At 40.9% G+C, this 12,958-nt stretch overlaps 2 protein-coding genes across 5 annotated transcripts; one reads left to right on the top strand and one right to left on the bottom strand.

Annotated features, from left to right (window-relative positions):
• The first annotated feature begins 73 nt into the window (after positions 1 to 73).
• On the top strand, positions 74 to 4,592 carry LOC133883667 (uncharacterized). 4 transcript variants are annotated; one of them, XR_009902936.1, is made up of 9 exons: positions 74 to 250; positions 324 to 455; positions 1,626 to 1,834; positions 2,392 to 2,535; positions 2,702 to 2,916; positions 2,998 to 3,256; positions 3,691 to 3,842; positions 4,148 to 4,226; positions 4,316 to 4,592. XR_009902936.1 is itself a non-coding variant. In XM_062323038.1 (8 exons), exons 1-7 carry the CDS (start codon positions 169 to 171, stop codon positions 3,817 to 3,819), a joined length of 1,170 nt encoding a protein of 389 aa, XP_062179022.1. In that variant the 5' UTR covers positions 74 to 168; the 3' UTR covers positions 3,820 to 3,842; positions 4,316 to 4,592. The 4 variants fall into 4 exon arrangements, 2 of the variants coding, with proteins under 2 accessions (XP_062179022.1, XP_062179021.1); XR_009902937.1 differs by having other exon boundaries at positions 2,998 to 3,236; positions 4,148 to 4,592; XM_062323038.1 differs by lacking the exon at positions 4,148 to 4,226.
• A 542-nt stretch (positions 4,593 to 5,134) lies between these two features.
• Positions 5,135 to 9,910, bottom strand: LOC133883554 (elongation factor 1-gamma 3). Its single transcript, XM_062322906.1, has 8 exons — positions 9,684 to 9,910; positions 9,528 to 9,580; positions 7,390 to 7,539; positions 7,265 to 7,325; positions 7,131 to 7,183; positions 6,959 to 7,060; positions 6,382 to 6,880; positions 5,135 to 5,665 (listed from the first exon to the last, which is right to left on the bottom strand). Exons 2-8 carry the CDS (start codon positions 9,534 to 9,536, stop codon positions 5,286 to 5,288), a joined length of 1,254 nt encoding a protein of 417 aa, XP_062178890.1. The 5' UTR covers positions 9,537 to 9,580; positions 9,684 to 9,910; the 3' UTR covers positions 5,135 to 5,285.
• Between the last annotated feature and the right edge of the window lie 3,048 nt (positions 9,911 to 12,958).

Genomic DNA, 12,958 nt, shown 5'->3' with positions numbered 1-12,958 from the left:
GAGACACTTCACAAGTTCACAGGGACCAAAATGAAAGGAGGCCCCCGAAGCAGAGGACAGAAATACGATTTCCGCGGAAGTAACGGCGTTGAACTGCAATACGCTCGTCATTTGCCTGCCGCCGCCGACGGGAAAGGGGCTCGGCTCTCGTCCTCCTCCTCCGCTTCCATGGCGACACCGAGGCCCCGAATCCGCGCCATCCCCCTCCGCCCGCTGTTCCTCCTCCTCCTCGTCCCGCTCATTTACTCCGGTGCGACCCTTGCCCTCTCAATTCCCGCAAGCATGTTGCAATGGGGCGCCCCTGACGATCCAATCTGTGCCAGTGTCCAGGCTGCACCTGTGGGCACCGGAGAGGGGCCTGTGCCTGCCTCCTCCCGCCGCGCCGAAGCGTCCTGATCGACTCGTCCTCGGCCCCGCCGCCGGACAGGGCCGCCCTGACCGCCTCCAGTGCCTAGGTCTCTTCTCTCCTCTCCCTCCGGCAAGCTCCATTCATGTTGAGTTTAGCGGCCTTTGTAGGGGGTTGTTTGGATCTTAGGCCAAGGGCCTATCTGTCTGATAGGGAGGATTGCGTTCGAGTTTGAACTGAATACCAAGGATTTGGAGCTCAATTCCTCCCTATCCATACAGGCCGTTATCAAAATCACTGTGGTAGAGCTACAATTTTTGTAGTAGGGGTACGGGTTTAACATTGCATTGTCCAACAAAAATGTTAAAGTACATAATAGCTAAAGTTAAATGTTTCCAACTATAAATTGCTTATAGTAGAGCGAACATCATAAAATTATTAGTAAATGTTGCAAATTAACTCGGCCAGTCCTTATGCTTCGGAAATGAGTTATTGTACCATCATTGCTAAATTTTTTGTAGAAGTTTTCTCGGTTCTTGAATCAAGAATGGGTCAAGTATGTTACACATTAATACTTAGGGTTTAATAGGAATGGCGATGCATGTACATTCTTGCTCCAATGTTGCTCTTCCACTGTAAACTTAGATTTCATTAAACTGGATTTAGAGCCTAACAAATTGGAACCTTGTTTGGTTGTGATAGGCTTAGGGTTGTAAAACCTGGATGACAAACATTGATAACACGGAATCTGTGCATCACGAGCAGAAAATTGAACATCTCTAATGCATTGGATGGAAAACATTAGCAGATTATAAAGGAGAGACATCTTTGACTTTGAAGAACATGTTTCAAATAAATCTAGTGTTTTCGTTGCACTTAGATCTCCAACAGTTGTATTTTCAATTATAGTATATGATGTTCTGTAATCTTTATTTAGACCTTGTTTGGCAGAGCTCTATCTTCCAGCTCCACGTCAGATTTTGAGATTGTATGTTAAAATAAAGTGGTTTAAGTATCAGTTTTTAATCTAAAATAGAATTAAGATGGCTCATCTAAATATCCTCAATATACCTACAGCTCCAGCTTCACGAATTTTTGAAGCTAGGAATACCCAGCTCCAAGAATTTTTGGAGTTGGAGCTCTGCTAAACTGGACCTTAATAGTCGTAGGTTGGCTTTTGGGCTCCGGCTATCTCCAATGGATACCTCTACATTGTAAGCACAACAGGACCTAGTGTCTGATTTCATGTGACTGATGATGTTTTGCTCATTTTCCTCAGGACTTAAAGCTCTGAATAAGATTGGCATATCGAGTGCAGGAAATTATTCTAGAGAACATATTTCTTTTGTTACGGTATTCACAACTTACAGTTCTGAACCAGCTGGAGATGGCAAAGTGTCATCTGACGCTGTAACAGTCGGAAACCATTCTTATGGCAAGATTGAAAGGTCCATGGCCATTCTCTACACTTTCATCAGTTTCATACAGGTACCTGTTCCCTTTCCTTTCATTTGTGTGATAACTGATGACCAGTGATTTAATACTTTAGCAAAAATGTTTTGATGACCAGTAATTTAATAACTGATGGCATGTTGTGAATAATAGATAGCAAACACCTCCATCCATTATAATTACAGTTGAATCTCTACTTCCTCTCTTTTGTTCGTGTGATAACTGATAACCAATATTTCAACTAGACGTTTCGAATAATGTATTTTGCATGCTGTGAATGGTTGATAGCAAAGACCCCCATCTGTTAGAATTACAATCGTAGTGCTACTTTCTCCCTCTTGGTGTTGGTGAGAGTATTTTTTTGGAGGTAAGAGAAAAGGAATATAACCAACACTGTCTGAATGGAAGTACTAACATCACTACCATAACCTTCTTTAGAAACCATGTATTTGTCTACAATGTCATTAAGCGCCATAGCAAATAGCCTTTTGCATCTAAATTGAAACTTAACAAATACAGTGTGCCTCATGATCTCTATCAACACTAGTAATGGTGGTTGTTTAACACCTGATCCTATCTGTAGAACCCTGCAGGTGTCAATGCCAAGAAGCAATGTGATCATATTGACTGATCCTAATTCAAAACTCTCAATAACTCAAGGGAGTGCTACACTATTGCCTATTGATGGAAATTATTCTAGAGGAAATTTGATGCTTCAAAGAATCAAGTCCTACATTGTAAGTCTATAAGCTTCACTTGAACAAATATCTTATTTTTTCCGCATATGTTTCCTCAAAACCCACTTTTGTGATCTAAATATTATTACTATCACCCAAAAGTCATCTTTATTCATTATTTTCTACTGAAAGAGTGGTGTGTTTATGTTTCTTTTCCCTCTATCAGGCATTTCTGGAGCAAAAGCTTGTGGAGGTTGAGAGGGTGGAGGATTTCAATCATTTTGTTTTAACTGATTCCGATATAGCAGTGGTTGACGATCTTGGACATATATTCAAGAAATATCCCCATTGTCACCTGGCTCTTACTTTTCGTAATAACAAAGGTCAACCTTTAAATTCTGGGTTCATAGCGATAAGAGGGACCAGGGATGGCATCTCTAAGTAAGTTTACAGCTATTGAACAGATTGTAGCATAAAAAGTCGGCAATATTTAAAATAGCCTTTATTTCTTCTTTATTTCAGAGCTGTGGAATTCTTTAAACAAGTCCTTGAAGCTTACAGCTTGAAATATATGAAGGCTTCACACATGCTTGGCGATCAATTAGCCCTGGCATGGGTTGTGAAGTCTCATCTACCATCGGCTTTTGGCAAATTTTCTAAGCATGAGGCGTTTACAGGTGAAGTCAATGGAGCGTCGGTTGTCTTTTTGCCTTGTGCTATTTATAACTGGACTCCACCTGAAGGCGCTGGACAGTTTCATGGTATGCCCTTGGATGTGAAGGTATAACATTTTTCTTACTTGTAAGGAACTTACCTGTTCCAAGTTCTTCTCTTTTTCTTCATGGAAATTGTTTTGGTCAGACATCAATAAATTATTTTAGCAACCTTTTTGTTTCACATGATTCTATATAAACGAGTATGAACAATAGGATAATTTGTTTCAACTTTCTGTTTCATGGATCTATGGCATTATGATTTAATTACTTTCTTGAGACTGCATTAGTACTGAGCATAGTGAATTAGTAATAGTTCCTTTTGTTATCGACAGACTATGCTTCCCATCGATGACCACTCCGTCAGTTTTACACATACAGATTTTTAAGTAGCACACCGTGGATCATGTTAGTTTGATAAATATGCACATTTCTATCATACTCGTACTTGTTTTGTAACTATGAGGCACGCACAGATTGATTCTTGACTTAATATTTTCAGGTTGTGCATTTCAAAGGTTCTAGGAAGCGTTTGATGCTTGAGGCATGGAATTTCTATAACTCAACCTCTATGCTATCTGATACGCTTTGCCTAATCTTGAAGAGTGGACGGACAAAATATGACTTCTAAGCTTCTGCCCACATGAACATATGGTACTCTCTCTCTCTCTCTCTCTCTCTCTCTCTCTCTCTCACACACACACACACACACACACACACACCAAGCGTTGCTTATTTGTATTGGTTTATTTAATTGGAATGGCCATTTTAGGTTTCTTTTCCTGTGCCCTCTAAAGTTCACAAAAATATAAATCATGTTGCTCTTGGACTTTTGGTTCTCATTTGCAATGTATATGTAGTGTTTGCAAGTTGTCCACCATTGTGCAATCTTCACTCGACTGCTAGAGTTAGTGCTTCAGTATGAACTGTTTGTTGACAAGTTTGTCTTTTCTTTACAGTTGATCCTGCTCAAAGGTGTTGTATGTTTCTCGATGGACATGTGCAGCCCTCACTGAACCGTATACAAATTCATTTTGCGTGAGGCTTCAACTTTGAGTTTTTGACCCATCGCAAGAACTCGAGTCGGTGTATAATGAAAGATAATATGCTCAGCTAATTAATTGCAGGGGATGTGAGATTGGTGTGGAACAGTGGATATCTTCTTAGGACCCATACATGCAGCCTAATACGCTATAGCAGGGTGACCATGCAGGAATTCACCTTTTGTTCCTTGGTGTATTCCTTTCTGTAGAAGCTGTATCATGGTTCCCATCACTGTACACTATACTTTGGTGGTAGGGGCAATGATGTTATTAATATTTTTCGACACCAGATGTCAGCAAATTTGGTGCTATCTCCATCTCTATGGGATTATTTGTAGGAAAGAAATCGTTTCAAGATGCTTTTGTGGCCATTCCTGTCGTGTAATTTCACCTGACTTCTGTGGCACAATTAATTCAGTTTCACAAATACGTTATCGTGGAGCTACTTACTCCAGTCACAGATACTTACGTTTTGGGTAAGATCTGATTAAACTGAAATTTTTTGTTTGAAAGCATGAAAATCTCTAGTCTACAAGGACCGAGTGCTTGCTCAACTAATCGAGGGTTCAACCAAGCACCACGCTCACGGGAAACGCTGACATGTGAAACCCACGTATCAGCGACCCACCGGGCTCGGACCCGATGCCTACTCCCCCTCACCGGGCTTGGACCCAGATGCCTACTCCCCCTCCATTGTACACCTGAGCTTTCAAAATAATTCTTTAATCTCCAATCTGAGAAGTTTGAAGACAAAACTAGCACGGACTAAAGACGTGCTAGCTGCCTTGCAAATTCTAGCGTGTTACAGACAAGCACTACTAGTCGGCTAGTCCCACCTTTAATCACATAAAATCGTGTGAGAAACAGGACTAAAATTGTTGACTGGAAAAATGGAGACAGAGATAAGAAAACAAGATAGCCAAAATTCTCATCACAGCACAAATTTCAACCAGTTCGCGGGGTATACCAGGACAACATAGACACAAGTAACAAACAAAATCTTCCATAAACATCGATTCAAGGCCTAAATAGTTCTGCCTCCAGGAAAACGCACTCACTTAAAGCATTTCGCATCAAGCAAGGCCTCACCCTCGAACGGCTCCTGGTCCTCGATCATGGTGTTGACGCGCTCCTTCTGGGCCTCGTCGGAGATGTCAACCTTGGTCCACTCGTAGAGCTCCATGTCATATACCTCGTCCATGACAAATTTGGGAATGTCCTGGCCACGGAAGAGCCAGAGCCCCTTCACCTTGAAAGGGGGCTCAGAGCCGATCACAAGCATCTTGCCGAAGGCATACTTGCGGCACAGATCCATCCGCTGCAAGAACCCACCAACCTTGTTCATTGTCACAAATGACACGGTGTTCTCGTCGTTGTACTTGTAGTCGCAGAACCACAGAGAGTAACCCTCTGGGTCATACATGTCCCAGAAACCTGAAACATAGGCAGCAAATAAGTTTTGGTTGAAATTTTGAGAATAAGGAATGAAGCTCATTCATCTAACTAATTTACTCAAATTATCATAAACTATTGTGGCAAACTAGAATATTATTATAGTATTCCACTGATTAAAGCTAACATGGCATGTAGCTATTGTTAACTAGAAAAAGGTCTTGATATTTCGAAATCCCTTTTTAAAAAAGCATGGAGAAGTGTGCACACTTTTGGGGGGAAAGTACTGCTACCTTTGCAGTAAGAAGCAATGTAGACCAGGACAAAGAGGGAGACAGAACCAGGTAATGCTAACCATTTGGGAGGGTATGGTAAGGCTAGCTGGGGAACACTGGGGGGGCAAGGTGTTACAGAAATGAGCACGAAACTGGAACGGGAGACTCTCAAGTCCAACTGGAAATCAGATCCACTTACTTTGTAACTTAGTTTGGGTTGGCATAAATATTTTGTGGTTATCTGTGGTTGACTCAACTACAACTAGTAACATTTATATTACCATCTATTCTAAAAAATATTATGACATGCCCAAATTTGGTAAGGAAGAAGCATTCAAGTCGGAAGAGGACACCCAAGTTAGTGTCTAGGTAGCATCGATATATTATGAAACCCAGACTTCTAATTCCAGCCACTCACAGTTAACAATTGCAAGGGAATAACCGAATATATTTTTGATATCATTGAAGAAACGGAGATGATACCTTTGATAGCAACCTCCCGGAAGTTGGTCTTTGTGTTTGAGTATAGCCTCTTCCACTCGTCAAGGATCATCTTGCTTGGTGGCAGCAAGTCAAGAGGATTCTTCGGCTTTGGCTTTGGCGCTTCCTCTTCATCTGGTGCCTCAATCACTTTTGGCTTCGGGGCCTCCTTCGGGGCTTCTTTCTTGACATCCTTTGCCTTTGGCTCCTTAGGAGGAGCTGCCTTTTTCTGAACAGGAGGTACAGACTCTGCCTGCTTGACATCGCTCATGACCTTCTTGAAGTTAGGCTGGTTAACCATGGTCCAGAAATATCTCTCAACATGAGGGAACTCAGATGTGAAACTCTTGGTCAAGATCCGTGTAAATCCATGGTAGAGGTTGCAAGTCATTACAATGTCAGCTAGAGTGACAGAATGCCCAACAAGGTATGTGTTTGAGGCAAGGTGTGTGTTCAGAGCACCAAACGATCTCTTCAATGAAGCAATAGCTGTTTCCTCAGTCTGCACAGGTAAGAAATTAGACAATAGCTAGTTGATGTTCAACAATGTGAGATCTAAGTTATCCATCCTACAACTTACCACATGAGCATAAGGAATATAACCAAGCCTTGGGTACAGCCACCGTGCAACACCGGGATCAACTTCTGTGGCAGAGAAGTCTATCCATTGCTCAACATGGGCCTGCAGGAACCAGTAATGGATAAGCACTAAAACTTATTGAGCTATGTTAGCATTTGATAAAAACACTCACATGTTCAATCGGAGAAGACCCAAAAAGAGGGTTGTCATCCTTCAAGCGAGCAACTTAAAGAAAAACAGAGACATTGGATCATCAGTAGAAACTCATGAAAGATTCGGAATGAAAAGTTGTGGAGTTATATATACCATAGCGTGCAATAGCATTGCTCTCAAAAACAGCACCATCAGGAGTCTCCAGAACAGGCACCTGAGAAGAGTTATTAGTTCCTGAACCACTATAATGAACTATTTTCTAAATATAGTTGGTATACCTTCCCAAGGGGGTTCATCTTAAGAAATTCAGGGGTTTTGTTTGAGACACCCATGTCGAAATTCTTAACCAATTCAACCTTGACCCCACTATATTCTGCAGCAATAAGTGCCTTAAAAGCATTCTTGTTTCCAGGTCCAGAATGCAATACCTACGCAACAATAGGTATTAGACATATCGAGTTAACAAATGAAATTCCTGCATTGGTATAGAAATTTAATATTACATATGCAATCCAATAATTACATCTACACCAATATCCAATAGAAGTGAATGAATCAGAAACATAAGCATAACCAACAATACAGGCATGTTTTGCTAGCATAGGTAAAAAAGATAGCTCCTAAAATCCACCAAGTATGGCCACATACAAGCTACCGACAGCTAAAATAGTAGATAAATTAACATTTTTCTTAGAACACGCAGGAGTGTTTGTCATATACATTATGACTAAACAATACCGTTTACCAATTCAACTAAGTAAAGGTAAGTGCAAATAGAGAGAAATGAAAAGAAAATGTTACAAATTATGCAGTAGAAACTAGATGCTTACTAGAAAAATAAACTGTAAGACTGTTAACTAGTGTTACAGAGACACGGGTGCGGGTATCAGAGTCCGACTTGGGTGCGGGTGTCCGATTAGGCAAATTCTAAAAAACGGGACTCGGGGATTCTTCATACATACATATAATGTACATAGGCTCAACTCTAGTTATTGTTGCGTCACCCTCAGTTACAATCCAAAAAATAGTAGAGTTACAGTTCACGAGACAGGGAGTTACAAGCAGACACAAATAAAAATATATTGAGTTGCAATTGTGTTATGGATGAACGTAACTCCTAACGAATTCCTTGCCTAATGATATACAACCTAAGGAACAAGATTGTAATCGTAGTACAATCTAAAACATAACTAATTTTGCATTTATTTATTTATTTATTTATAAAATAAAATAAAATTGGAAATTCAAATTAGAGAAAATATGTTGTGCAACTAATTTTGCATTGCAACTACTATTTTTTTCACATTCATGACTGATGTATTAGCAAATGCATCCTATGTTTAATAAGAAAAAAGAAAAGAAATGAAATGAAAAAAAAGGATTAGATGAGCTATTGGGCTGCCACTTCCAGCCCACCCAGCCCATCCAGCCCGTCTCATGCCCTACATACCCTCCTGACTCCATCTCCTCCAGCCCCTCCCAAGTCCCGACTCCCTCTCCTCACCCTAGCCACCACCTACCCACCCTCGCCCTTGCCCCCGCCGCGGCCGCGGCCTCCGCCTCCTCTCCCCTGCCGCTGCCATCGGCTGAAGTGAAGGTGGCGACTCCGCGGAGAAGAGTCTGATGCGTACCGCGCAGTGTCAGACGCGAGTTGACGCGTATCTACCAAAAAAATTTCAGATACGCGTGTCCAGGTAACACTGTTGTTAACGTATCAATTGAACCACAAGTCCACAATTCACAAATTGCACCTCCCAACTTCTATTCCTCACATTCCTCTGTTATGCTCATTGCCAACTGGGCTCCTTCATGATGAACTCCTTAAAGAACCATGCCATTCCTTTACTTCCGTAGTCACTTAAATACGATGATCACCAAGGTGGCCCTTCTTAATTGTGCACTAACCGTCATTTTACTAGTAATCCAGCAACTCTGTTTTGAAAGAGGAGGTTTACTCTACGAATTTTGAGGATTTAGTTCAATTTTATACTAAATCCTACGGATTTGGATCCCAAAACCTCTTTTCCAAACAGGCCCTGAATGTCATACCAGAGCTCCGAGGGTAAAGAGCAGGTGATCTATCGTCTCGTCTTGGCTTCCTAAAGACGAGCACACGCCTAATCCAAAGCGAAGTCGATGATCTATCTAAATAACTTGATACCCAATCACATGAGGAAAACCTCCCAAATCCCCACACGCCCATACCATGACTAGCAAATCGATTGCTTGAAAAAAAAAAAGACTAGCAAATCACATCCAGCAGAGACGCGACGCAGCCACAAACTAACAAGCCGCATTGCAAATCACATCAAGCTAACCAACCGGGACGCGCCATCCAAACCCGAGAATCCGTCCGAGGAAGTGCATCGACAACGCTGAATCAGCAAGAACGAACGAAACAGCAGGGGGAACTCACAAGGGCCATGTCGACGGGACTCGCGCCGGCTTCGCCCGATCCGAGACTCAGATCTGCACAGACGACAAGACGGAAAAAATAATAAGCGAGATTGAGAGCTACCGGCACGAATGGATCGGAGAAGCGATTCCACGGGATAGATTGGGGGGATCGTACTTTGGCGCGAGGGGAGAGGAGATCGCGAAGGCAGCACAGCAGCCCGGCGGAGGAAGAGGGGTTTACGGAGGGAGAGAGCAGAGGATTTATGGCGGCGCAGGGGAGGGGGAGAGGGAGAAGAGAGCGTAGTATCTAGGGTTGCGGCGGCGGGCGTCCGGATGGCGAGCCGTGGGCGGATGGACGGACGAGATTGGTCTGGAGACGAGCGGGATGGTCTGATGGCGCGATGAGCCTCTTTGTGTTACAGCAACTTCCATCTGAGTTGCTATTTCTACCTCTCTATTTTCTATTTTCTTAATTAGAGAGCTCTTTACTTATATTTATTTCTCTATTCTTCGGTTTGCTCTAATCGACATTCTAAATTTATCTCCCTATATGCCAATAGCTATTACCTAAGTAACCATTTATTTTAAATAGCGTTACTTCGAACGTTTATATTTTGAATAACTAGTTTTGCAATAGCTAGTTTTTTAACGGTTATATTTTGAACGGCTATATTCCAACGACTATATTTCAAATGGTTATATTCCAACAGCATATATTTCAACGGTTATTTTTCACCTCTTTATATATATACATGTATGTTCACCTGGTTGCTACACCAGGTCATTGGTCTTGTTCTGTCTTCCTTGTCACCAAAAAATGTTTTCCTTGTCAAAAAAAAAGTCATCGATCTCTCTTAGATTCATCATCATCCTCGAATGATGGTGATGATGAACTTATTCTTGGTACACTACATCAAGCGCACACATAATATTAACTTATGAATGCTTCACGGCTTCGCGATTATGTGCCTAGATGTCAGTATATTCACCGCGGTAGAGAAGCCGAGCATTGGAGGTTATACAATGACTATTTCTTGGATGCTCCTATATATGACCCAACTTTCTTTCGACACAGGTTTGTAGTTAATCTAGTTTTTTTGTTTGTCTTATTTGTTAATTCATACTCTTTCTTCATGCATGTTTATTCACTGTTCTTTCTTTGCTCATGTTTAGAATGGGTCGTTCTCTATTTTTTCGTATTATTTTGTGCAAAAAAGAGATTGAAGTGGACACCTTAGGTTATCTGCTTGGCAGAAGATTAAAGAGATCGAAGTGGACGCCTTAGGTTATCTGCTTGGGAGAAGATTACTGCAGCACTCATCTTGATAGCTTATGGAGTACCAGCGAACCATACGGATCAGTATGTTCGTATTGGTGAAAGTACTACTATAAAGAGTCTCAGAAGGTTTATTAGAGCTATTGTTGAAGTCTTCAGAGATGAGTACCTGAGATCTCCAAATAAGAATGATACAACTAGATTACTTGTAATAGGAAAGTAAAGAGGTTTTCTTGGAATGCTTGGCACATAGATTGTATGTATTGGAAGTGAAAAAACTGCCCTGCAGCATGGCAAGATCAGTATACCAGCCATATGCATGAGCCCACAATCATTATAGAAGTTGTTTCTTCTAAAGACCTTTAGATTTAGCATGCTTTCTTTAGTTTACCAGGGTCTCACAATGATATCAATGTTCTTCACTGTTCACATTTATTTGCAAAGTTAGCCGAAGGGAAAGATCTGAAAGTTAATTATATCATTAATGGTCATAATTATACAATGAGGTATTACTTTGCAGATGGAATCTATCCTCAATGGGCTACATTTGTAAAGACCATATCATCACCAAGAGGTAATAAGAGAAAATATTTTGCCAAGGTACAAGAAGCAGTTAGAAAGAATATGCAACGAGCCTTTGGTGTTCTACAATCTCATTTTGCTATAGTTCGTGGACCAGCCTGTTTTTGGGATAAACACACACTCAGAGAAATCATGATAGCTTGTGTCATCATGCATAACATGATTATTGAAGATGAGCAAGATGAAGTTGAAGATTTCCAATACGATGGTGTTGAAGAAGTTGTGAGACCTTTGACAGTTCGTGCGCGTGAATTACATGAATTCATTCAAGTTCATCATAATATTAGAGATAAGAAAATTCACTCTCAGCTTCGAGAAGATCTCATCGAGCACCTCTAGCAATATCATAGAGACCAGTATTAAACAAGAGTACGCATTTAATATGTATTGTCTTATTAAAGCACAGTTCATTCAACAACATATTCATACAAGAGAACACAAAAGAACATGACAAACCACATATAATAAATCATCTCAACCTGACTATGTGCCAAATCGTCGAGCAATGATCTCCTCTTGCATCTTCATATAGAGTTGTTGTTGTCGCTCACTCATACCACTAATGCTCATATTCATCACTTTATCATCTTCTATCCTCTATCTTAACTCTAGATCTATTTCCTTTAGTTCAAAATTTTTCTTCTCCGATGCAATTATCTCATCATTGTGTTCTTTTTTCTTAATCTCTTTCAAGGCTTTGGCCTTTTTCTTCTTGGCCCATATATTTTCTAATGCTTCCATGTAAAGGTTCTCTTCAGGAGAAATCAATTTTTTACCTAGAAGTTGTCGTTCTTTCTCCTTCTTCTTACCATGTGGCCTTGCATCGTCGGGCTCTGAAGTAAGACCCTCTCCTTCATCATGATGACTTTCATTGCTTCTAGGAGTAGACGATTTTGGACTTGCATTGGCGGATATCTTCTATCTCTTTTGAGAGATCTATCATTCCACTTTTGCTCATGCTGCAAGATATTCCAACAATGCAACAAACCGAACGATCTACCCTGCTTGTCTTTTGCCTTGTACAATTCACATGCTTGAAGTATCTGCACAAGTGAATATGTGTTGTCAAACATACTAGCATCATATACGGTTACAACTAAACTAAAGAAGAAACATTTATACCTTATCTTGCTCGAACACCCTGCTTTGCCTCCTGTTTTGAATCTGAGCATACCATCCACAAAATCTAATATCACTCTCTAGTATGGTGGACCAACGGGCATGATAGAGTTGGAAGAATGATCTGATTCAAAGTCCTTATGCTCATGAAAATACTCACGAATTCTTTTCCAATACGTACTACGAAATTGTTCATTGCCATGAACAACATCCATGCCGACACCAAAAGAGCGTCCTCCTTTTCACTAAATTTTTTTGTTCTCTTCTTGCTTTTCACAAGTGGCTTAGCTTCCATAACTTGCACCCTCATCTCCTTGTTCCACGTGTGGACTTGCAAATTAGCTGTCACCACAAAATTGGTTGCCATCAAGATTTTGGCCACTCAATAGCTGCATATAGCTATCCCTTCTTGCATTGCAAAATTATATACCATTGGTCAATACTCACGCAATTGAGAAACAAAAATGAGAGCA

This window comes from Phragmites australis, chromosome 10 (genome assembly GCF_958298935.1).
Source record: "Phragmites australis chromosome 10, lpPhrAust1.1, whole genome shotgun sequence".
Classification (NCBI taxonomy): Eukaryota; Viridiplantae; Streptophyta; class Magnoliopsida; order Poales; family Poaceae; genus Phragmites; species Phragmites australis.
The sequence above is the reverse complement of the archived record's forward strand: the minus strand, read 5'-3'. Positions and strand labels throughout refer to the sequence as shown.